The sequence below is a fragment of the Anabrus simplex genome, chromosome 6 (genome assembly GCF_040414725.1).
Source record: "Anabrus simplex isolate iqAnaSimp1 chromosome 6, ASM4041472v1, whole genome shotgun sequence".
NCBI classification, from domain to species: domain Eukaryota; kingdom Metazoa; phylum Arthropoda; class Insecta; order Orthoptera; family Tettigoniidae; genus Anabrus; species Anabrus simplex.
Window position 1 is genome coordinate 115,813,261 of NC_090270.1, and position 26,810 is coordinate 115,840,070.

General features: G+C 38.3%; 1 protein-coding gene across 1 annotated transcript in view; it reads left to right on the top strand.

The window, feature by feature from the left end:
• The window catches only part of LOC136875527 (uncharacterized), a 161,383-nt gene extending 153,737 nt beyond the window's left edge, over positions 1-7,646 (top strand). The window contains exon 10 of the mRNA XM_067149075.2: positions 6,296-7,646. Within this exon, the coding sequence (XP_067005176.1) occupies positions 6,296-6,602 (307 nt within the window). The 3' untranslated portion in view covers positions 6,603-7,646. The remainder of the gene's footprint in view (positions 1-6,295) is intronic.
• The last annotated feature ends 19,164 nt before the right edge of the window (positions 7,647-26,810 follow it).

Consider the following 26,810-nt stretch of genomic DNA (forward strand, 5'->3'; position numbering starts at 1 on the left):
ATCAATCAATCTCACATTTCCTTACTTTGCACTACAGTACAGAATGTAGCTTACCTGTCTACTAATAGCGGAGGTTGACTATGACGGACCGCTAGGCTGGTTTCCGATTCCTGTGCATTGTGAAATATTTACGATGCAGTAGCCTGTGGTGAAAATATTTAACCTTGACAGGGAACGATATGAATGATCTACGTACGAGGGTGGTTTGAAAAGTTCTCGGAATCACCGCTAGATGTCAGTGCTAGAGCAACGAGGTTCCCGCATAATAGTCACACATCCTTTGTGAATGAACACGTCAGTGCTCTAGCTGCAGGAGTGTGGTAGTGACGACTCTTTGTTGTTGTTCCCGCGTAGTGATTTGTGACAATGGAAAAAACTGAGATTCAAGCAGTGATAAAATACTTTGTAAAGAAAGGTATGAAAGCAAAGGAAATTCATGCTGACTTTCAGAACACACTGGGGGACTCTGCTCCTTCATTTTCAACTGTTGCCAAGTGGACCAGCGAGTTTAATTTTGGTCAGGAGAGCTTGGATGATGATCCGCGTAGTGGAAGATCAAAAAATGTTACGACCCCAGAATTTATCACAAAAGTGCATAAAATGGTCATGGAGGATCGTCGACTGAAAGTGCGGGAGATTGCTGAAGCTGTAGGGATGTCTTCTGAACGGGTATATTATATTTTAACCGAAGAATTGGGTATGAAAAAATTATCCACAAGATGGGTGCCGTGGCTCTTGACATTGGACAATAAACACACCCGATTGGAAATGTCCGAACAAAGTCTGGCCCGTTTTCAGTGCAAACAACAAGATTTTTTGCGCCGGTTTGTGACTACAGATGAAACTTGGGTCTACTACTATACCCCAGAGACAAAACAGCAGTCAAAGCAGTGGAAACATGCTGATTCACCAAAGAAAGCAAAGGCAGTGCGTTCAGCCGGAAAGGTCATGGCCTCAGTTTTCTGGGATGCAAAAGGCATTCTGCTGATAGATTATCTTCCTGCTGGCCAAGCAATTACAGGGCAATACTATGCAAACCTCCTAGACCAACTACGGGAAAAGATACGTGAAACAAGGCCTGGTTTTGGCAAGGAAAAGGTAATCTTTCATCAGGACAACGCTCTGCTGCACACAAGTGTTATTGCCATGGCAAAACTTCATGAACTGGGGTACGAATTGTTGCCACATCCACCTTATTCACCTGATTTGGCACCATCAGACTTTCATCTATTCCCCAAGCTGAAAATTTTCCTCGGTGGACGGAGATTTTCTACAAGGGAAGAACTGACAGCCGAATTGGAGAGGTATTTTGCAGGCCTGGAGGAATCTCATTTTCGACATGGGATCAAGGCATTGGAACATCGCTGGACCAAATGCATTAGTCTACAGGGAGACTGTGTTGAAAAATAAAAGCGGTTCCACTGAGGTAAGATACTTAATTCTAGTACATTCCGAGAACTTTTCAAACCACCCACGTATGGTACTCGGAGATGTTACACGCTACCAAATAAGAAGTTGTAGGTATCATTCTGAAGTGGAAATGACCAGCATACTGTACTCTACGCTCCGTGGGCTGGGAGAGGGCACATTACAGTACATTATTCGTCAGCATTGGAATGGATAATAAAGTTTGTGACTGTTGAATTTGAATAGCATCCCTCTTCTTTCGTAACAGTTAAATAATTTTACACAACATAAAATTATGTAGTAAAAAATTGTATGAAGTCATGTCTCCAATGCGGATTGCCGGTTTATGCGTGTGTACGTACAGTAGTTACTGTACGTTATGATCGTGGACTCAGGAGTCGGAGAGTCAGTGTACAGTCACTCCAAAACACTGTTCTCGTCTCCATAAGACCTATCTGTGTCGGTGCGACGTAAAGCAAAAAAGAAATCAGTCCGGTGGTATTTGAAGGTGCTCAGATATGTCAACCTCTTGTCTGTAGATTTACTGGCACGTAAAAGAACTCCTGCGAGACAAAATTTTGGCACCTCGGCGTCTCCGAAAACTGTCAAAGTGGGTATTGGGACATAAAACCAATAACATTATTATTATTATTATTATTGTTGTTGTTGTTGTTGTTGTTGTTTATTATTATTATTATTATTATTATTATTATTATTATTATTATTATTATTATTATTATTATTATTACAAACTTCCCCCATGCGGAGGCTGCCACAAGGACGAAGTATGTCGACTACATGGTATTTTGTTTTCTAAGTTACTGTTGACTTTGCTAGTGTGCCAGGTAGAAAAATCACAAGGCTCAGAAATAAATTTGCAATATTGTTGTTCAAATGCTATATAGATGATTGCGGAGTATGGTCACTGAACCTCGTATTGCGGTGATAGCAATGTCATGAAGTCGTGTCCGGCTGAGGCTGAGGGAATCCCATAGCTGTACAAGAAATTTAGGGATTGTGCCTCGAGCTCCGATCATGAGTCCATGTATAGACATTGAATCCAATCAATACGTAAAATGAAGCTCATAAATAATAACATGAGTCCATGGACGGAAATATTGTCTAGGTGATATTTATATTAGTTTACAGTTGGCTGGTAAATTGAATTCTTTTCGGCGTCCACCTCTTCGGCCTGGCCAACGTGTGACTCGAAGCGTATTGTGGGATCTAAGATTAGTCCTTGCTTGCTAGCTGGTTGAAAAGCCTGTTACTCCCGTCGGGTAGCTAGGCCAGAGACCTCTTCGTGCACTGTGAAACTGTGATCCCTCAGTGAGGTCGCAATCATGTGTCGTATTGTATGATGGCGGGAATTTCTCAATACCTCCCCATGAGGGCAGGCCCCCAGGACATGGGCAAGAGTTTTGTGCTGTCTGTGGCAATGCCGACAGAGGGTGTTGTCCTGGGACCTTCCCGGCACGGAGCGAACGGCGCACACATTCGCTGTCATCTTGATGGCCTCTCTCCATTCCGCACAGGATAAGCCTCGGTGATCTCTTATCCATTTGTTCCCGGGCATGTATTCCTGGAAGAGTCCAACGCCCTTTGCTTTGTGGGGCAACTTTGTCCATGACTGAACTTCTCTGTCTCGTAGTATCTATCGGACCTTCCTTACATGGGGAAGATGCCTATTTTTGGACATAACTCGATCATTCATTTCTATGCCTAGATCTTGCAAACAAATTGTACGTTCTTGTTCCATGTTCCTAGTTGCATTAATGTAACTGTTATTTGCAAGCGATAATTTATTACAGATGTTAATATGCTGTAGTTTGGCTTCCCAAGTGGTGCGAAACAAACCGAGGCCTTTATACTTCCTTTCGGTGTATACCATGTGATCCGGAATGTCTTCTGGTAGTTGTAATACTTCTTTAGTTCCACTCTTTAGTATTTTATCCGCATCTGATAGAAAAGTTTGAGGTATCTTGTTTAGGGGAGTAACTTGGAGTGGGTAAATAAGAATAGGTGATATTGAACTATTTAAAATTGAAAATTTCTGGTCAGATTGCGGCAATGGTGAGCTAGCAAGGGTGTCAATCTTGTTTCGCGTCTTGTCAAGTGCGGCTTGTGGATCCAGTTTAAGTTCATTGATGAAATTCACACCTAAGTAACGAATGGCACTTCCGTTGCACTGTGATTTAATTTCACAGTCATCATTAATGATGATGTTCTCCTCCGTTAGATGACCTTTCTTGATAGAAAGAAAAGTTGATTTTGAAGCGCTGGTGTCCAGGCCGAGTTCCTTAAATCTTTCTATGACGATCCTAGCTAGTTCGGCAGCAGATTCAGTGTTTTTCCCAAATATTACCGTATCGTCGGTGAAACACATTATAGTGAGGTTAGGCTCCTCGTTTGCAATCGAGTAACCGTAATTCCTTGCTAAAGAATCTTCAGATAGTTCTTTCACAATATGATTGGTAGCGATGTTAAATAATGCCGGTGACAAACGGGAGCCTTGAAGCACACCGCGATTAATTTTGATGGGTTTTGTTTCCTGTTTTAATGTCTGTATCTGTGTTACGTTTCCCTCTTGTAAAGCAATTAGCAGTCTCGTCAGTTTTTCGGGCACTCCGACCGACTCCAGTGTGCTCTGGAGGTGCGCATGTCCGACGTTATCAAAAGCTTTGTGAACGTCGAGAAATATAATGCATGCATCGTTCTTTTCTTGCGTAGTGTGCTGTAAAGCGGCTTCCAAAATTGTGGTATTTATGTAAGTACCGGGTGTATTGGTGAAACCCCTCTGATTGTCATGAAACACAACGTAGTTCCGAAGCTGTTTATCAAGAACTTTCTTGATGACCCGTCTAATAATTGAGCATATAGTAATTGGACGCCAGTTACTGGGATCATTTACATCACCTCCTTTATGAACCAGAATTGTACGGGCTTTCTTGAAAGTCGATGGTACTAACCCTGTTGTTAGCATTCTAGTGGCGATGATTGCGATTATCTCTGAAATCGTGCTGTTTTTAATAGCTCGGACAATTACGTGGTCAGGACTGCTTGCGGTGTCTGTCTTGATTTTCTGTGTTGCCTGAATAATGTCTTCTTTAGATATGACCGGATTGTATAGGTCGTTAGTCTCCACGAGTTCACTCTCAGTGCCTTTTTGAGGGTATTCCGGTCTTTTGTGGTTGTTCGGCTTAGAAAATATGTCCGAAAAGTATGTGTGCAGTACATCTTCTTTCAGGCTGCAAATTGGTTGTTCGTTTGTAAACACATTGCGTATGGCTTTTCGCCGCTGATTGTAATAGTAGAACTGAGTGGATTCATATATGTACTTCCTTCTTCTCTTTTCTCTTCCCCTTTTCGTTGATCCTTCAGGGTTTGAAGAGGTCCTATATGAACATTGGGCAGAATTAAGTTGGCCTTTTCTTCTCAGTTCATAATATTTCTGGGCGGGGTGTTTCGGCCCGGGAAGAATATGTGGTACTGAAGCTAAGAATTGGACAAAGTCATTAACGGCCTCGTCGAAGTGGTCATCTGTTAGGTTTTCAGAAAACTTTGATTTCTATTTAATCAGATCGCGGTTGTACTCATCCATATTCGGAGCTGGAGTAGTAGCGGTATTGGTTGTGGTTTCATTGGACTGACGATTCTCTGGGGAATTTCGTAAAATGCTGATTTTACTCTGCTTCTTGACCAGGGTATCTCTGTGCACTGCAGGGTGAGCTCTGCCAACATGTATGCTTACGCCCCTATCAGATCGATAATATTTTCCGCAGTACGTGCATTGTACACCGTGTGATTGTTGTTCATCGGAAAGATTATTAGCCATATTATGAACATGTATATGTGACCATATAACTTACGATTGAAATATTCTTGTCGATGCGCTGTTATCCAGAAAAGAATATAAAACGAGCCACGTGATTTTCTAACATCACTGCCGTGTCGCCTTACTTTTCTGAATGAGGCAATGGAATACTAGAATATATGACAATCACATAACAGGCGACATGTATAAAAGTTAACCATACTAAACTTATCAACTATCGAAAATCTACACCACACAAAAGAATTAAAGACTATATACATTACGTCCATTATAATGGCACCGAAAAGTATAAATTCCATGACTTATGCAACGCTGGTGAGTGCATGTAGAGTGCCTGTCTTCATGGTTTCCATGGCAGGAATGGCAAATAAAACAAGATGGCTGACACTTAGGGCAAATATAGTATACACGTAAACCGAGTGTCTCAAGTTTCTCTCTAAGTAGCGTTATCTATGGACTGTCGACGAAACAAGATGATTGACACTCAGAGCACAAAAGGCACAAAACATTGGTATCAAAAACCAGCACCAAATGATCCCAGATGGTCAGCGTACTGGTCTTCGGTTCAGAGGGTCCTGGGTTCGATTCCCGGCCGGGTCAGGGATTTTAACCTTCATTGGTTAATTCCAGTGACCCGGGGGCTGGGTGTTTGTGCTGTCGCCAACATCCATGCAACTCACACACCACACTTAACACTTTCCTCCACCACAATAACACGCAGTTACCTACACATGGCAGATGCCGCCCACCCTCATCGGAGGGTCTGCCTTATAAGGGCTGCACTCGGCTAGAAATAGCCACACAAAATTATTATTATTATTATTATTATTATTATTATTATTATTATTATTATTATTGTTGACATCAACAGTACGCTCATTCAGTTTTGAAGCGACTGTACACTGCTTTTAAAAATTCCAGATATTTTTTGGCGATGGATTATCCGGAGAACGGTAATCGAGGGACAGATAATCAAGGTTTTACTGTATTTCTATTCCTTTTGCTGTTGTCTAGTTTTCCAATTTTAGAAATGTTTTTTCTTGTTTTGTTCAGGACAAATCCTCGCAAGTTGACTGATCGAGATCTGTGGCGAATTTCATCAAAAATAGTTCGTAAAGATTGGCGTAACCTGGGAAGAACATTAGGCATTGAAGAGCAAGTTCTGGTGAACATTGAACATTCCCATCAGTCAGTAGGATTCCGAGAATGTGCATATCAGATGTTACTGGAGTGGAAAGGACGCAAACCGCGCAAGTGTACATTTGGAGAACTATATAAAGCTCTCTTACGGGAAGATATGGTAGTTGTAGCAAAATACATGGTTAATTTAGAAGCAGATGCAGGAGGTGGAGATGATTGATTATATATAGAGATTTGCTATACTAATTCTACTGGGATGAGGATCTGTCCCATTCCAACTTGTTTCCCTTTATTAAATAAATGTGTTACGTTGTCTTGTTCTCTGTTTAACAGAAATTTTCTGTTAAATTGTATTGAAGATGATGTTCATCAAGGGCTGAAGTATATATGAGATAGCTGTAATAATAATTAATTGTTAAATCATTTTTTTAAATGGCTAGATTGGCTCACAAGGGAAGTGTCGCTCCCTTAACACCAAAACATAGCTTGAAACTTTGTTGAATAACCAATGTGCTATGAGAAGACCACATGCAAAACAATTAGCTGCCTGTTTCCATTGCACGGCTTGGAAATCGAAACTGGAATCCTACGTGGCTAGACAGTAAATTCACCAAGCTCGATAGCTGCAGTCGCTTAAGTGCGGCCAGTATCCAGTAATCGGGAGATAGTGGGTTCGAGCCTCACTGTCGGCAGCCCTGAAGATGGTTTTCCGTGGTTTCCCATTTTCACACCAGGCAAATGCCAGGGCTGTACCTTAATTAACGCCACAGCCGCTTCCTTCCACTTCCTAGGCCATTCCTATCCCATCGTCGCCATAAGACATATCTGTGTCGGTGCGACGTAAAGCAAATAGCAAAAAAAGACAGTAAATTTTGCATGACTCATGTTTTTCTAAGTTTCTAAATAGGTTTCGGTATGGCAGGTGTAACATTTCCCTTGTTAGTAGATGAAGTAGAGGCTTCTTCTATGATCAAAAATATTTCCTAGAGATTTATAAGATAATCTCCCTGTTCAGGCTGTGATGATAAGAGAAAAAAAGTCCTCCATCTCACTACACTCTATTCTAGGTAATTAAAGATCTTTCAAGAGGATCCAATAAACATTTTGACTTTGTACATTCAAATTCACCTACGGAAATAATTCTATTTATGAATGCTGATGCAAGTGATGGAGACGTATGCAGTCTGATCAAGTTTTCACCAGCTACCATTGTGATCAGTAGAACATGCACACTCGATATTGTTACTCCAAAAATGTATGCCTACGGTAGAATGAAAAAATTGGCACATTATATATTGTAGAAGAATATTATGACGCTAAAATTGGTAATAATAAAGGAGAAAACCGGGCGAGTTGGCCGTGCGCGTAGAGGCGCGCGGCTGTGAGCTTGCATCCGGGAGATAGTAGGTTCGAATCCCACTATCGGCAGCCCTGAAAATGGTTTTCCGTGGTTTCCCATTTTCACACCAGGCAAATGCTGGGGCTGTACCTTAATTAAGGCCACGGCCGCTTCCTTCCAACTCCTAGGCCTTTCCTATCCCATCGTCGCCATAAGACCTATCTGTGTCGGCGTGACGTAAAGCCCCTAGCAAAAAAAAATAAAGGAGAAAGGGAAAAGTAGGAAAAATATAATTTTCAGGCTAGCGATATCTTCAGGCAGGAACACTAATTAATATCCTGTCTTGAACAGATTCAGCAAAGGGGTTTAGCAAATTACAATTTTTATTGTGAAACTCTTGTGAAAATTGGTTTGTTGTAATAACTGGGTAGGGCCAGGCATGGAGAATTAAATTGTAAGTACTTTGCTGCTATTGCGGTGGTTGTGCGACAGATACAGAACATGGGTAGGTGATTAACAAACCTAGTATATTTCAATCTTGCGATGAAGATCCCCCTTTCAGCTCGAGCAATAAAACTTAGCAATGGCATAAGCTGAACTAGAGCAACAAAACTTATCGGTGTCAATTGTCACTCCATAGCAGTTAGACTGAAGATAGAAAGGCTCTGTTATAAGTGTAGTTCATTCCAGGGCTTCCTGAGTCAAGGAGAAAGATGTTGAAAACCTAAGTGTGGAGGACAGCCATGATCTACTCAATATGTAGTGGTTACCTTAGTTAAAATTATTCAGGTGTTAAGCAATTTGTATAGTCTCATGAAAGATTCGAGGTGTAAAACATTTTTCCATATAAAGGTGATGCTGAGTAGATTATGATTTTTTTCCATAGTGATGTCTTCAGCATCTTTATCCTTGACTCTGAAGTCCTTGGAATGAACTACACTTCTGATTGGGTCTCTCTGTCTTTTGTCTAGTTTCTGTGGAGTGATAATTACGAGGCGTGTTTTTTAAGTAAGGGCTGTTTGAAAATAACTACACAACGAAAGGCGATTTTCAAAAACCCCCATTTATTTGTTGCAGATTCTACATACTTCACTCTGTTTTTCAACATAGCCACCACGTTTGTTTAAACACTTATCATACCTCGCAACTAAGTTTTGAATACCCTCTTCATAGACATTTGCTGCCTGCTCCGATAACCAAGAGATCTTGATCTTGCGCTGGGACAGAGTCTGTTTGGCCTTCACCTTTACAGGCGAATGTATGTGTCTCAATTCCATGCTCTGTTGCTTCGATTCAGGCGTGATATGCAAAACCCATGTTTTGTCTCCCGTTACAATCTGACTCAACATGCCATCAGCTTCTTCAGCATCGAAGTCCAAAAGTCATTGAACACTCAGATCTTTTGTGTTTGTACCCATCAACTTATACAGTATATCATTATAACACAGTCTAATATCCCCGAAATACAATTATATAATTTAATGGTCATCAAAGTGTGCATTTTAAGATTAGCGTATGTATGCTCAACTGTTCTGGTTAGAATAATGCCTGGTGCAGATTAGCATTGAACTGAATTGCATTAACTTGATAATCAGAATAAAAATACAAACTTTTTATAATTACCACCTTAATATTATATTTTTTAAATTTTTAATCAGTAAAGGTGTATCATGATCGTACGCATGAAACATTTAGTCAAAACTACACTTCAGCATAATTGAGTTGTCCGTTTGCAAAACCTGTTATGTCCATGCAAACTGAATGTTGGGAAATGAAGAAAAATATATTCCAAGTCTTACACTGCAGACAGACATGTTATTCCTTGTTGTACAATGTTCGTAAATTATTTTTGAAACAAAGAGGGAGTTGGCCAGTATAAACATCTAGCTCAAAGGGAAATATATCAAAATACTGGAAATTGTTTGGACAAAACACATTTAGCAGCTCTAAGAGGGACATAACACAGTTTGAGACTGAAAAGTTTGCTTTTTTTGCTATGAGACTGTGACAGGACAGTAACTATGTAAGAGATTAGAAGATTTCTTCTGTCTGTTATTTATCATTTTGTTTTATTACATTCTAACTGACTGTTTTATTTATTTTAGCACAATAATCAACACAAACAAATTCAAGAAAAGCATTGCTTTGTATGATTTGTATTTTACCATGGATAGAATATGGTCAGCAATATTATTTGTTGCGTTGCAGATAGAGAAGATCCTAAGGATCAACATGACGCAAAGAAGAAACATTTATTTTCCGGTGGACATAATATGTTTTGCAAATAGGTTACTCAATTAATAATGAAATTATGGTGATTACGTTTGTAAATTTGTGGTAAGTTTAATTTCATGTCCATGTTCTTTTATTTAAAGAATGGCAATATTGTGTCATCTTGACAATTCACTATCATTTCCCATTACCCACAATTTTTTATTGTATTGTAATCATCTCCTAGTCAACCCTTCCTTTAATTTTGTTAAACTCAGGTCTTCACCTCATCATCTTCTCATAAAATTTTCTGGTGAGAAAAAGGGATACTCTCTAACCTCCAACTTTTTAAGTACTAGATACAAAAGGGATATGAAGTAATATCTCTCAAGTATTAGGTCGGCAGACACCCTTCATCAACTGGAGAGGTGGAACGCGAGGACGTTAATGAACTTGCAGAAGATCCCATAGGTTGATTGGAGCTTGGCAGATACAACACATGTTGCAACCGCTGCTGCAGTACTCTGCACTCTTGTTTTATCTGATCACATTCTGCTTCTTTCTCCTTCATTGCAGTTTTTTTTCATTTCAAGCATGTATTACTGATAGGTACACATATTGTACAATTTTGAGATAAGATACCGTCCCTCTTGAATATCGTTGATTTGTTGAATAAGTTCAATTATATCAAGTATGTCAGATTCATCCCTAGGACCTTCTAGTTCCATGATCGTTTGCTCAGGACACCTAATGACTTCGTTGAGATGGTTTATTTTTGCACGTATCTTTTTGGTCTGTTCTTCTAAGTCTCTTATGACCCGTTGACTTTGACCACTAGCAATAGCCTGGTCATCTTCTTGTATCAACTGTTCTCTGGAACAGTGAAATTTTTCTTGTTCTTGCATATGCCCTTCCAATTTACGTTCCTCCTCTGCCACAATTTTCTTATTTTCAGTTATGGGGTCAATTGACTTCCCCATCCTTTGCCATGTGTGCTCAGCTGCCATAGGAGAACAGCCCAGCTCTCTCCTAGAAACATTCCTTGTTACATGACCAGCTGGTGCCTGGCTAAGTTTTGCCTGCGATGCCTTCTTAAGAGCAGTAACTTCCTCTGCTTTTCGATGAAGTTCTGCCTCCTTCACCATAATCTGTCTAGTTTTTAATCTGGCGGTCACGTCGTTGACAACCTTCGCACAGCTGTGTGATTTCACGATTGCGTTGCATATCTAGTTGTTTGTGTCTGGCAGTCTCTTCTTTTATCTTGTTGATAAGCTTCACATCCAGAGAATGCCCTGTACCCGTGCTTGAAGCCGTAGCAATCTATCGCACTTACAGAACACACACCAGCACTAAAATATGCACGGCAAAGCCCTCAGCTAGGGCAAGCAAGCGACTGGTTTTAAGTATTAGCTATATCTATTATCAGTTTGCTTAAGTAAACTTCAGCTTGACATTGATAAAAACAACTGATTCTAAATAGTTTGAAATTGCTTGTACATAAGTTGAATTTAAAATCAATAGTGTTGTTGTTTGCGTCATCAGTCCATTGAGTGGTTTAGATGCACCCTTCCATACCACCCTATCCTGTGTTATCCTTTTCATTTCTACATAACTACTACGTATACAGTAGAAGTCTGCTATAGGGAGTATGGTATATAACGAGAACTCCACTGTAACGACAGCTCCTTTCTGTCCCTTGAAAATCCCTATATTAAACTGTGTACTATCCTTTGGTTATTTGTTTACTACGATAACCCAATCACTGATGCATCCGTTGTTACGAGCGATTAAGTGTGTTATATTTTTGTCATCGATATTTATGCATTCCAGCTATTATATTGAATGTGATCGATAACCTTCGGTATAGTTTTCTCTATGTGCACTTGCGAGTTCTTTCATCGATGATCAAACTCAAAGGCGACGTCGGAGTCTATTAATAATGCTCATCGACTGGTGTTTTGTAAACACAATTCGTAATGAAAGAGAAACTGTTTCCGTAAAAAAAAAAATGCATAAATAATGTGGCCGATAGCAGTAGTTGACTTGTTAGAAATAAAGGCTGAAATGTAAACGATCGCTTAATTTTAATGCTATGTATTGAAATTAAATAAGAATGTGATACACCTCAAAATACGGCGCCGAGTGGATGGCTGATTTCGAAGGTTAGTTCATTCAGTAAAACCTCGTTGGGTAAGAGGACAAGGTAAGAGAATGTGTTAAGCGAGAAAACGTACTATTGAATACACAAATAAAAACTATCCAACAGTTGAATTTTTTTTTCTTTCTCGACATGCATGCATTTTACGTCGTGTTTGTATGGGTACAGTGAAAGATCAAGGCTATCTACCCTTTCTGTAAGGATGAAATCAGAGTATTAAAGGATGTAAAAAAATATGAGAAAAATAAGAAAACCTTTTCCACTGGGGATTACTAAATAACAGTGCATTACAAGGTGTGTAAGCTAGGCGAGTTGGCCATGCAGTTAGGGATGCACAGTTGTGAGCTTGCATCCGGGTGATCCCTGAAGATGGTTTTCGGTGGTTTCCCATTTTCACACCTTAATTAAGGCCGCGGACGTTTCTTCCCACTTCTAAGCCTTTACTATCCCATCGTCGCCATAAGACCTATCTGTGTCAGTGCGATGTAAAACAAATTGTAAACATTATAGTCTATTAACTTCATTGTCCGTATTGATGATTAAAGTATTCGCAAATATAAAGATGGGAACTTTCCACCTAATCATTACACCTAATCAATAAATGTAAACATGTTTTTCTGGCTATGAATCCTTTAGAGGTTAAACTCGGCCATTTGCCAGAGAATGTCTTTGACCATCGACTTCAATGTGGCAACACTTCGATCGACTCGAGTTGAAGCTCAGAGGTGCGAGTTTCAACATGTGCATAACCGTTGAAAGATGCGGATGCCTGTCCACTTACTGGACTTCAATTTTGTCTGCATTAGTGAGCGATTGCACGACTTTTTCAGTATCTATACCACAAGACAAATGTGCACCACGTTAGTTAACTTCACACGATTATGTTCCTAATACATACCTAGGCTATCACTTGACAAATATTCGCTATCTTTCACTGTATCACTTAACACAGAATGCATTTCTAACTTCTGAATGGAATGCAAAATACAAGCACAAACAGGCTTACTGCATTATTCATCAATATCAATGAAAACCGGAAAGCAAAATTGAACTTTCCCGAGGGTAACGGCTTGTTTCTCTGTAAAGTTATGGAATTAAAGGCCATTTCCCATTTTCATGTAACTTTCCCGTACCTGCTTCCTGTTACATGTGATAAAATTCATTTTTGGGTCCATATTGAAAATATTTGTATTAAATAACACTTGAATGCTTTATCATTCATTCACCCATTCAATATAATACTATACAATACTTTACAATACTATTGTATTAAATAGGTGGATGAATAATAAAGCATTCAAGTGTTATTTAATCCTGCTTCCTATGTCGAGGGCTCTAATCCTTTTTGGAAATCACTGTCCTTTCACAAGGGATGACAGAGAACATTTTTCAGGCCTAGGAAAAATGCAATCATACTAAGCGGAAATAGTGAAAATTTGTGACGTGATAAGTGATGTGTTTTTAAGTTATATAGATTTAATGCGACGTGAATCGGGACTTTGAATTTATGAGGTGCAAAGCACGAAATCGCCGTAATGAGGAATGCATTAACAAGGTTTCACTGTATTCACTGTTTAAATTCCAGAAAGGCTATTCCCATGTAAATTTGTAGCAAAAGGATTATCATTACTCCACTGGTGCTTGAAATAGGTTTTCATGATTCATATGACGTTAAATTAGGTTAGGTGATGCTGTTTGAATAAGAAAACTGAAATGTTTGCCACAGAAGCCACTGGAGTGATACTACTCCAATATTTTTCAAAATGAAATTGAATATACGCTTTCACATTCACATTGTCTCGGAATTATAAAAATAACGAGTAAACCATAGTATGAAATATGCTAAAATGCAAGTGTTGAACAAACTGATTGCTGATGCATACCAATTTTAACGTGTTAGATTAAAAAATTAAAAAATCTGTACGACAATCTGCAATAGCGAGTAAATTTTTCGCCGTTGTGAATTCTTACTATAATGGACTTCTACTGTATATCCTATATGTATTCTGTTTGTCATATTCATGTCTTAGTCTACCCCTGCCATTCTTTCTGCACATACTTCCCTTAAAACACTTACTGAACAAGTCGTAAGTGTTTTAAGATGCGTCCTATCATTCTCTCTCTTCTTGTTAAATTGCCATATCGTTCTCTGCCCATTAGGTCCAGTATCTCTTCATCTGTGATTTAACACCACATTTCAAAATTTTCTATTCTCTTTCTTTCTGAGCTAGTTATTGTCCATGCTTCACTTCCAATACAATGCCACGCTACAGATGCTATTTGCTTTACGTTGCAGCGACACAGATATGTTTTACGGCGACAGTGGGATAGGAAAGGCCTAGGAATTGGAAGGAAGCGGCTATGGCCTTAATTAAGTACAGCTCCGGCATTTGCCTGGTGTGAAAATGGGAAACCACGGAAAACCATCTTCCGGGCTGCCGACAGTGGGGCTAAAACCCACTATCTCCTGATTACTGGATACTAACCGCACTTAAGCGACTGCAGCTATCGAGTTCGGTACGTTACAGATGAAAGTCTTCAAAAATATCTTTCTAATTTCTATATCAGTGTTCGAAGTGAGGAAATTTCTTTTCACTAAAAAAGGCCTTTCTTGCTTGTGCTAGTCTGCATTTTATATCCACCTTACTTCTGCCATTGTTAGTTATTCTGCTACCCAAGTGACAATATTCATCTACTTCCTTTAAGACTTAATTTCCTAATAATCTAGTATTTCCTGCATCATCTTACTTCGTTCAGCTGCACTCCACTACTTTTGTTTTGGATTTATGTGTTTTAAAAATTGTACTGCTTTAGCAAAGACTGTATCCACACCTTTCAGCAATTTCTCCAGGTCTTCTACAGACATGGATAAAATAACAGTATCGTTGGCAAATCTCAGAGTTTTGATTTCCTCTCCTTGCATTGTGATTCCCTTTCTATATTCTTCTTTGATTGATAGTTAGAGGATAAAATCTTGTAGGTCGAGTGACTAACAAAAGTTACTATGAACTTTAACCATAAATTAACTGAAATGAAGGTAGAGGAATATACTGTTTGGTAATTGTTACTGTAGCAATTATACAGGTAATTCCTCATTTTGCATCAAACCAAATGTATTATTATTATTATTATTATTATTATTATTATTATTATTATTATTATTATTATTATTATTATTATTATTATTATTAAATCTGTATCAATTAGGTTATTCCTGAGTTTGTGCCAAACCAAATGTATTATTATTAAATAAAGAGATTCGTTCATGCTTGCATATTGCAATGCATTTAGGAATGAGGTATTAGTAAGCACATACGACATCTCAGCAGGTTCTTGGTGTGGAGCAGACTCAGATGGCTGCCTGAACAAAATAAAACTACAGCACTTAGAACAAGGAATTTTCCTTGGAGAAAAGGCTGAAGAATGTGAGAGAAAAACTGAAAGATATTCATTATTTCAAACTTGAATGAAGAAGTGATATACAGTTGAAGAGATTTAAGTTATTTGATAATTATGCAATAATAGTCTCTTCATCTGCAGTGTTCAATCAGAAGATTGGCTTTGTAGCAGCTCTCTGTATTCCCCATTCATTAGCCAATGTCGTATGCTGTAGTTAGCTATAGCATACCTTATCTTGCATTATTTAAACTGAAATATGCAAACCATGTTCGTCCTCTGTAATTCATTCAATCCTTCCACGCAACACTCCATAATTGTGTACGGAAGATTCATGCCATAACACATGCCCTATCCAGTTCTCTCTTCTTTGGGTCCAAATATTCCACGAATACGAGCCCTCCTCATTCCTTCATGACATTTTCTCATGCATTCATGTACAGTAGAGTCTCAATTATCTGCAGTAATCGGGGGGAGGTAGATAATTGGCAGATAATCGAAAACTGCAGATAATCCGCGTATAAGGTAAGATACTGTAGATATTGATGAAGCCATTTGCTGCATTAAAATGCTATGTTGAATGGAGCTAAATGACTTTAATGTACAGTGCTCTCATTGTACGAGGGAACTGCCGCAACATTGAACCACTGACTTTACTTCTGCTCTCCAGACCGCGTGTTTTGCTTGCGGCTGAGAGTGTATTCCATTACCAACAAATTAAGACATTTAACAACTACAGAATAAAATCAGCTCACAAATTTTATTATCATCATCATTATTAAAGATACTGTACATGTATGCAGGTTTATTACGCACCATTTATTTCAGATAATGTTGAAAATGACCTCCTTCCGCAGTAAGGCATGCCTCACATCATATAAACAAATCACTTTCTGCCACTTTCTGTAATTCTGCTTCAGAAATAGACTGTATTGCATGTGTTATTTCGGCCTTCATTTCTTTTATAGTATAGCGATTTTGTTAAACTTTGTCCTGTAGGATTCCTCAAAGATAACAATCACAGTAAGTTAGGTCAGCTGATAGGGGGCTTAAACCTGTACTAATTACCCACTCGTCCAAAACTGGATGTAATGTGCCTGTAGAATTAAGAGTGGCACGGGCTGTGGCACTGTTGTGTTGATAATATCCGTAATCCTTTTCTTCCTGTGTCATTTAATTTAAAAAATGGATGCAAGATTGTTGTCACATACACATCTGAATTCACGCTGTCATTGAAAAATAAAGGCCCATTTACCCACCGTGCACTTACTGCACACTATTCCCCTATTCAGACGTAAACATTAGCTGTGGATCCAAATTTCCATTGTAAAATCTTTCACAAAACCAATTTCAGCAGTCTGGTTGCTTTGAGGGCTTACCACATGCATGTGTCTGTTTTCTATGCTAGATAATTAAGTGATTTTCTGGGATTTGCTTCTAACCATGCCCAAATATCACCAAGTTTATCTTTAATTAAAACATGTCTTTTGTGCTTCCTCTGTACCTCAAAAACTGAACCTGTTGAACACCTCTTTTTCCTCACCTTCGAAATACAAGATTTTGTAGGAATGCTAAAGTCAGGATATTTTCGAGCAAATCTCCGAACACATCTTCTGCAACTTTTTTCTTCAAATAACATTGCACCAAATAAATTTGCTGTTCAACTGAATACTTCATTTTTCAGTCTATTACTTAATACATAAGTAATATACACAATAATGCATAGCAACAGTCGCATGTGCATTCCAGTACAATTCTTAGAAGAAATTTCCTCGTAAAATGAGAGCTATTTACATTATCTAATTGTTTAAATCTTTTAGCGAGCCAGACGATGCATTAATTTGCCTTCAAGCTCAAAGACTTTCAGAAATAATTGGGCCTCTTTGGCACATATTACGCCAGATACTTCCCTGCCTTCTGCCCATTTCGTTTGAAACCATTCCAGCATGGTTTTATCCAGTTTTGCATAAGTATACTGTGCCCTGACAGCAATCCCTGTGACCATTTTTGTAAATTTTAATTCTGTATCTCAGTGTTGGGTTAGGCCGCGGCGAAGCAATGCAGTCGGAGATCCATGAAGGCTCCACTCAAGGGACGTGCAAGTCCGACGAGTTGGGTCACAGGTTATTTAAGTGGACTGTTATCATCGTGGCTTTTAACGTAGAATGTAATCATCATTTCTGCCTAAATTACGTGAATATTCCGCAATAGAGTATTAAGAGATCGAGAATATTGGCATTTTTGTTAAGATACATTGACCATCATTTAATTTTATCTTAAATTAAATAACTAACCTAGTGTTCCTACGCTACTTTAAATGAGAATTCCGTAAAATGTTTTATTTATGGAAGGATTTTCCGTTTAATGATTTTTAAATAACTTCAGATGTATCAATTACATTAAGAGCAAATTATCGGCAACACAAACGGATGTAGAAAAGAGAATATTATGTTAAATTGAAGATAAATACCTAACTTCAAGCTCTTGTTACAAATATAAGTTATAACATCGTCAATCGAAAAACAAAAAGAGACAAAGTGTCCCTCTGCTGAAGGCTTACAGTGAAAGATCAGTTATCAACCTTGCATTTTTCTAAAATGAATCACTGGGAATTATAGAATCATCCACTTCAGAATGCTATTTTTTACCCAAATATCTCATAATATTCCGTCATTTCTCTTTTAAAAATCACCGCATTATATGTCGGTATCTGTCTATCTAGCAACTTGAAAAATACCGTTATTCTAACTTCATAAAATCACCATAAATGCAATAGAAATGTTTGAAAGACACAGGATCGTAACATAATGTAACATCCATCAAAATCATGCATTTAAAAGACATACTCGATCTTCTCGTGCATTCATCGGTGACCGCACCTAGATAAAAGACATCAAGAGACATTGCAACGTCTACGATAACCTTGTCTAACTACGTTGATTCTGCGCCTCCGGATACCACTGCGACGTTTGACCTGGAATACTACATTAGCACTAGGCGTCAACTCAAATGATCTACAAAATCCAACTAGCAAAGAAATGATTTACTTACCATGGAAGATCATATTTCCTTTACGACATGACCTCAATATCTTTACGTTACCGATTATCTTGCGAAGACCCTAAACATCCCTTTAATATCGTGCGCTCTGGTCAATCTTGTATTTAAATAGAATAAATGTGACGACCAACTACTAGTGTTCGTGAGTGCAACATCCTGTGACATTATTCTAAAATACGGCCTCGTACCTAAATAAATTATTCATCACGACAACATCAAAATTCACGCATGACCAACATAGTTCCTACCGTCAATACCATCATCAGGACCTTCACATAACATCATCATAAAATTCGCAATCCTAATGACACGTCTATAATCATCACATCTCTCTATCCACGTAAATACTTTCAAAGATCCTACCGTAACTAACACCTTATTACATCGCACAACTCGTCATGCACCGCGAATTCACAATACTAAAGAACAATCTATTCAGGCAATTACGTAAAATTACTAAATACGTTGCCGCATTAACTCCATATCACCACAATAGTATCACACTTCTATTATCAAACACTGTATTTCCGCACAAGCACATAACATTTTTGAAGACCACAGAAACGCGCGTCGCAAAATACCGAGCTCCTCCGAGGTATTCTGAGCTACAAGTTAAAATTAACGTTCAGTACCATAACACCATTACGGTACCAATAACATCCATGTCGAAAAATCTTTCGTAAAACCTTGCTAGCAAACATTAAAGAAATCTTACACAACCATCGCATATTATCACAACGTAGTCTGGCTCACCGCACTAGATGTAACGATCATAAGTATTACAACGCAATGTCCAACAAATAACGGTCGCTTTCAAGTTAAAATTGTTCATGTCAAATCGACATTAAAATGAATACTACTCTACATCTACAATAAGCAATTACGTGGCGGAATATATATAAGATATTCAAGTACTCATCCTGGGTTGTTGCTCCACGACGGTGTCACCTTCCGAGTTCAGCTCTCACTCAATAACATTATCAAGTATTGTCCATCACATTTCTGGTCAGATCCTTTGAGGTCCCTCTATTTTAGTTGTTCATGTTGATACGTGCATTCATTTCATCTGAATAATTAATTGCTGACGGTTCCATATTACCTGAAACTCAGAGATATCAATTAGAACAAGGTTATACACCTTAATACAATTTTTACAGTTCAAATGATACACTTGCCTTTTTCATTCAATAACAAGATATCTTGTTTTACAATATTATATGTTTATAATATGCCAATATCTCTCTAATATTTCCTTTCAATACAATCTTTTCCCTATGAATTCTTGCTTCCGATCTTTCTGAGATGCAGATTGAGAAAGTCAACTTCTTCAGAGACAAAACAGATTCTACCACAACATAATAATTGCAGACGGTTTGCTTTTCAGAATTCTTCTCAGCTTCTAGCTCCCATATGTTCTTGACAATTGGAAACATTTGACACATAATGCAAGACGATCTCGTACAAATCAGCTGTACTAGCAAAGGAACTTATTTAATAATTGCCGCCTCGTATTTAGGTTAGTAATCGACAGTTTCTTTTCTTCATCTCGATCGTTGGATCGTGCGAGACTAGATGTACAAGGTATGGCCCTCTCATATGAATTTATTATTTACATATTTCATGGCCCTCAGTAACATTCTGTCATAGATATTCTGCCGTTCATGCATTTCGGAAACTTTACTTGAGGAATACGTATTATTCATTTAATCCTGCCCTATGTTTCACGATGATTAACTGTCAACTCATATTTCCGAGATACCACGGGGTTTAGAGCTTGTTATCAATCCACTGATATCTTCAATTCAGCGATGCCGTTCACGTAATTAGACAAGTCAACTGCCCTCTAATTCATCTGGAGGTGTGATAACCGGACATAAGATTTCATTGACATTATTTCTCGACATAAACTTCCAATGTGTTCACCAATCTCATCCTGACATACATTGGAAGGTTATATTCCTCCTCTACTCAAAAATGAAATTTCGTATGAAAGGAGAAATTTCATGTTCATGCCAGATCTTATCATAATTCTCTTCTTCAATGAAATCTTCTTTTATCAGGTCTGAAATGAACGAAAATAACTCTGGTCTTGAGATACTGTTATACCATATCCTGCCTTCCAATCTTGTCTGGACTTCATCATTCGTCATCTGATCCGTCGGTCAGCGAATAAACATCCCAAGCATCTCCTTTATTACTGGGGCTTTATCATACTCAGGAATTAATTTGGAGTTGACCTGTCTCGCATCAATGCACACGCGAATCGATCCGTTGCTTTTTCTTACCACTACCAGAGGGCTAACGAATGGTGTATGTGCTTTAGATATTATACCATTATCAATCATCTCCTGTATTACCTTCCTAGCCTCGGGCATGAATTTATCTGGTATAGGGTACGGTTTGATCTTAAACGGCCTCCAATCTTTCACTAATAACTTGTACTCAAAGTTCTTTATTGCTCCAGGCTGGCTCTTAAAAGCATTGCTATACCTTTTCAGCAGATTCTCAATTATCCCTTGCTGTTCAGGATTTCCTCCTATTCCACTGTTGATTGTCTGTCCACATACAGCATCTTCTGTATCGTATCTTTCCATTATCTTCTCGGCAACATGTGCAGCTTCATTTATTGAAATGTTCATGGTTTTCTGTAGCTCACTCGTTTCCTTGTTTTCTATTCTAGCTGTAATGTCCTGTCCTCTTTCACCGTCACATCTGATCCTTATTTCTTCTTTCTTTAAATCAATTATTATGTTGTTTTCCCTGATAAAATCGGATCCAATAATTAAGTTATATTGGATTTTGTCCATGACTACAAATGGATGTTCCATTAAATTTCCTCCAATCTCTATTGGCAAATAAGTTTGTATCTTGCATTTCGTGACCTTGTCTGGAATTATGCCCTTGATTTTCATGTTGGCTATTGGAATTACAGGCAAGTGTGCTTTGTCTTGTAACTCTGAGAATAGTAGTTTGGAGATGATACTTATACTCGCTCCAGTATCCAATAATGACAATACTCGAATACCCAATATTGTGACGTAAATAACGGGTAGTCCTCTCTTTAATTTCGTTCCTTCTGGTTGACCGTCTTCGTGCAGCAATTCCTCGGGTTCAAATTCCCACGATTCGATTCCTGCTATAACCCATTCGTGCTGCCTATAATTTGGATTTAACTTACTAATTCTATTATTTGTTACTGATTCCAAAACGAAGTTTTTTTTTTCACCCCGTCATTGCCTTGATTATTCTTGTCAAATGGTGTGGCTGCGGGATTTAACGTTTTATCAGTGCTTTCTTTTCTTTGTTCTTGCTGATACAACAGACTAGTCGCGCCCACGCAATCAGCGTTCATATCTTGATTCAATATTGCTCGTTCCCATTGTTTGCATTCCTGCTGCTTTCTTAATTCGCCAAGGTACCTTTCTCTTTCCTTGTTTATCTCCTCGTCCTGTCGAATATCTGATTGTCTTGAATTTTCTCGATACCTATTTCTGCGGTACGGCCATTTATCTCTGTTCCGACTCCACCTTGTATTTCTGTAATACCTAGGATATCTCCGCTCTTCGTTTCGAAACGGTGTCCACTTCTGGCGCGTCTTGTCACTCTTCTCATCCCTATGTTCCACTCTTCTGTAGCCCTCATTCGTCCTAGGTCTATCTCCTTGACCGTGACTGTTGTATCCCTGGTTTCTTTCTACACCTTCATCTCCTGCTGGTGTTACAACATTTACCGTCGGATCGACGTGCCTTACTATGCGGCTATTAGTATGTGTTGTCGTGCTGTCAATTTGCCGAAGTATCGACTCCGCTTGCACGGCTGATTGAATGTTTGCCGCCGTCAATAATCTCTGTATATCCGCAGGGAACTGTTTGATTATTGCTCGTACCATTTCTGTTTCTGTAGGTGGAGAATCAAGCTCCTTCAGTCGATGAAATTGCATCGTGAAGTATTCGGCAAACCTACTCGGTCCCGTTAAAGAATATTTCTTTGAGTATAGATCGAGTCTGATTCCTTGCTGAACATTGATCCCCCAGAATTTATCCAAGAAAGCTTGTTTAAAGCCTGCATAATCCTCAAAAACGTAGCGAAAAGCCTTAAACCAAATGAGTGGTGCACCCTCTAGGTGTTTCTCCACTGTCTTTAACTGACGCTCTGTAGATACCTTTGCTTCCCTAAAATATTCCTCAATCTCTCTTAGAAAACCACGAGGAGTCATACTGGATCCTATATTTCCGTTAAATTTCTTAGGCCTATCTTCATAAGTGCGTATAATGTTAACAATCTGGGTTCCACTTCCTGTATGAATTGTCCCGTTGTCATTAATATCAACGCAAAGCTGTGGTATCTCAAATTGACTGTTTACTTCGGTCTTCCTTCCATCCTCAATTATCGTCTGTCGGTCGTTCAACGATGATACCAAATTCCTATTTGTTTCGTTTTCAATCCTCAGGTTCTGTATGTCCTTTTGAATAGTATTTAAATCGTCTTTTAATCCTTTTATTTGCTGATTCATCAAAGCTTTATTCTCTTCAGATTCTTCCGTTATCAAATTGAATCTGTCATTGATCTGTTCTCTTGCTTGGGTTATCTCTTTCCGTATATTCTCATTGGTGATATTGACTTCATCCGATACCTTCTTGAGTTTTCCATCCCAACTATTATCAGACTCTTTTATCTTCTCCTGCATCACATCTACTTCTTCTTTGAGCTCTTTAAGGTCATGGTCGACTTGAACTCGCAACTCTTGGATGCTCGACTTAAAATCATCCTTCAATTCTTCGAATTTTTCTTGAAAATTCCTCTTATTCTCATTCATCGCCGCATTCACTTCTTCTTTTAAACTTAATACTTCTCCTTGTACCTCAGCGACTTTCGATCCTAACGATACAATCTCTTCTTGCATCACCTTCATGTTTTCTTGCACCATATCGGTGATTCTGTCAAAAGTTCCTTGCATTTTCTCGTGTGATTCGTGAATTTCTGCTCTAGTAGTATCCTGTGATTCCTGGATTTTCTTCTCGGTATTTTCTTGCGATTCTCGTACTTCCTGAATCCTCTTCTCAGTATTTTCTTGTGCCTCCTGAATTTTCTTTTCTGTATTTTCTTGCGCTTCCTGAATTCTCTTTTCTGTACTTTCTTGCGATTCCTGCATTTTATTCATTTTTCCAGCGAGCTCCTCCAATAACAGTTTTACTTGAGCAAGAGACGCCATCGTAATTTCCTATATCGTTCCTTATCAAGAATATATCACTCTCAATCTCACTCTACAGTCCTTATCTAGTGTTTCCACAACACCTATACCTGTCTAGCACCTCACGAATTAGATTCAATAAATGAACGTATGGGTCTCTCCGGATCTGACCCGAAATATGACGGACATCCAACAATAAGTGACACGGAACAACCTATCGCTCTATCCGAGTTAAATGACTCATTATCCCGATTAACAAGAGCTGAAACTTTACGGAAAATCCTTCCATAATGTCATAAAATGAAACTAAGTAAAATCGTAGTACTGATTAACGGCCAAATCCTTCCAATATTACTCATAAAATATATGATTAAATAAATATTTCAAACATTCTTCACCAACAACGTTGTAGATTCAATGTTCTCTGATTACCAATGTCTTTTCGAGTTTTCCTTTCTTTAATGAAATAATCTCTACTTTGTTCTCTTCATCACGAATTCCACTGATAAGCATTAAACGATGATGTATACAGCTCAAGTCCACTGCCAAGCGATAAGTAATTCGACTCTAGTCGTTCGGTAATAAAATAATTCAACTCTGGCCCCACAGTTGGGTGTCAAGTAAAATTATATATCCTATATGTGCCCTGACAGCAATCCCTGTGACCATTTTTGTAAATTTTAATTCTGTATCTCAGTGTTGGGTTAGGCCGCGGCGAAGCAATGCAGTCGGAGATCCATGAAGGCTCCACTCAAGGGACGTGCAAGTCCGACGAGTTGGGTCACAGGTTATTTAAGTGGACTGTTATCATCGTGGCTTTTAACGTAGAATGTAATCATCATTTCTGCCTAAATTACGTGAATATTCCGCAATAGAGTATTAAGAGATCGAGAATATTGGCATTTTTGTTAAGATACATTGACCATCATTTAATTTTATCTTAAATTAAATAACTAACCTAGTCTTCCTACGCTACTTTAAATGAGAATTCCGTAAAATGTTTTATTTATGGAAGGATTTTCCGTTTAATGATTTTTAAATAACTTCAGATGTATCAATTACATTAAGAGCAAATTATCGGCAACACAAACGGATGTAGAAAAGAGAATATTATGTTAAATTGAAGATAAATACCTAACATCAAGCTCTTGTTACAAATAAGTTATAACATCGTCAATCGAAAAACAAAAAGAGACAAAGTGTCCCTCTGCTGAAGGCTTACAGTGAAAGATCAGTTATCAACCTTGCATTTTTCTAAAATGAATCACTGGGAATTATAGAATCATCCACTTCAGAATGCTATTTTTTACCCAAATATCTCATAATATTCCGTCATTTCTCTTTTAAAAATCACCGCATTATATGTCGGTATCTGTCTATCTAGCAACTTGAAAAATACCGTTATTCTAACTTCATAAAATCACCATAAATGCAATAGAAATGTTTGAAAGACACAGGATCGTAACATAATGTAACATCCATCAAAATCATGCATTTAAAAGACATACTCGATCTTCTCGTGCATTCATCGGTGACCGCACCTAGATAAAAGACATCAAGAGACATTGCAACGTCTACGATAACCTTGTCTAACTACGTTGATTCTGCGCCTCCGGATACCACTGCGACGTTTGACCTGGAATACTACATTAGCACTAGGCGTCAACTCAAATGATCTACAAAATCCAACTAGCAAAGAAATGATTTACTTACCATGGAAGATCATATTTCCTTTACGACATGACCTCAATATCTTTACGTTACCGATTATCTTGCGAAGACCCTAAACATCCCTTTAATATCGTGCGCTCTGGTCTATCTTGTATTTAAATAGAATAAATGTGACGACCAACTACTAGTGTTCGTGAGTGCAACATCCTATGACATTATTCTAAAATACGGCCTCGTACCTAAATAAATTATTCATCACGACAACGTCAAAATTCACGCATGACCAACATAGTTCCTACCGTCAATACCATCATCAGGACCTTCACATAACATCATCATAAAATTCGCAATCCTAATGACACGTCTATAATCATCACATCTCTCTATCCACGTAAATACTTTCAAAGATCCTACCGTAACTAACACCTTATTACATCGCACAACTCGTCATGCACCGCGAATTCACAATACTAAAGAACAATCTATTCAGGCAATTACGTAAAATTACTAAATACGTTGCCGCATTAACTCCATATCACCACAATAGTATCACACTTCTATTATCAAACACTGTATTTCCGCACAAGCACATAACATTTTTGAAGACCACAGAAACGCGCGTCGCAAAATACCGAGCTCCTCCGAGGTATTCTGAGCTACAAGTTAAAATTAACGTTCAGTACCATAACACCATTACGGTACCAATAACATCCATGTCGAAAAATCTTTCGTAAAACCTTGCTAGCAAACATTAAAGAAATCTTACACAACCATCGCATATTATCACAACGTAGTCTGGCTCACCGCACTAGACGTAACGATCATAAGTATTACAACGCAATGTCCAACAAATAACGGTCGCTTTCAAGTTAAAATTGTTCATGTCAAATCGACATTAAAATGAATACTACTCTACATCTACAATAAGCAATTACGTGGCGGAATATATATAAGATATTCAAGTACTCATCCTGGGTTGTTGCTCCACGACGGTGTCACCTTCCGAGTTCAGCTCTCACTCAATAACATTATCAAGTATTGTCCATCACATTTCTGGTCAGATCTTTTGAGGTCCCTCTATTTTAGTTGTTCATGTTGATACGTGCATTCATTTCATCTGAATAATTAATTGCTGACGGTTCCATATTACCTGAAACTCAGAGATATCAGTTAGAACAAGGTTATACACCTTAATACAATTTTTACAGTTCAAATGATACACTTGCCTTTTTCATTCAATAACAAGATATCTTGTTTTACAATATTATATGTTTATAATATGCCAATATCTCTCTAATATTTCCTTTCAATACAATCTTTTCCCTATGAATTCTTGCTTCCAATCTTTCTGAGATGCAGATTGAGAAAGTCAACTTCTTCAGAGACAAAACAGATTCTACCA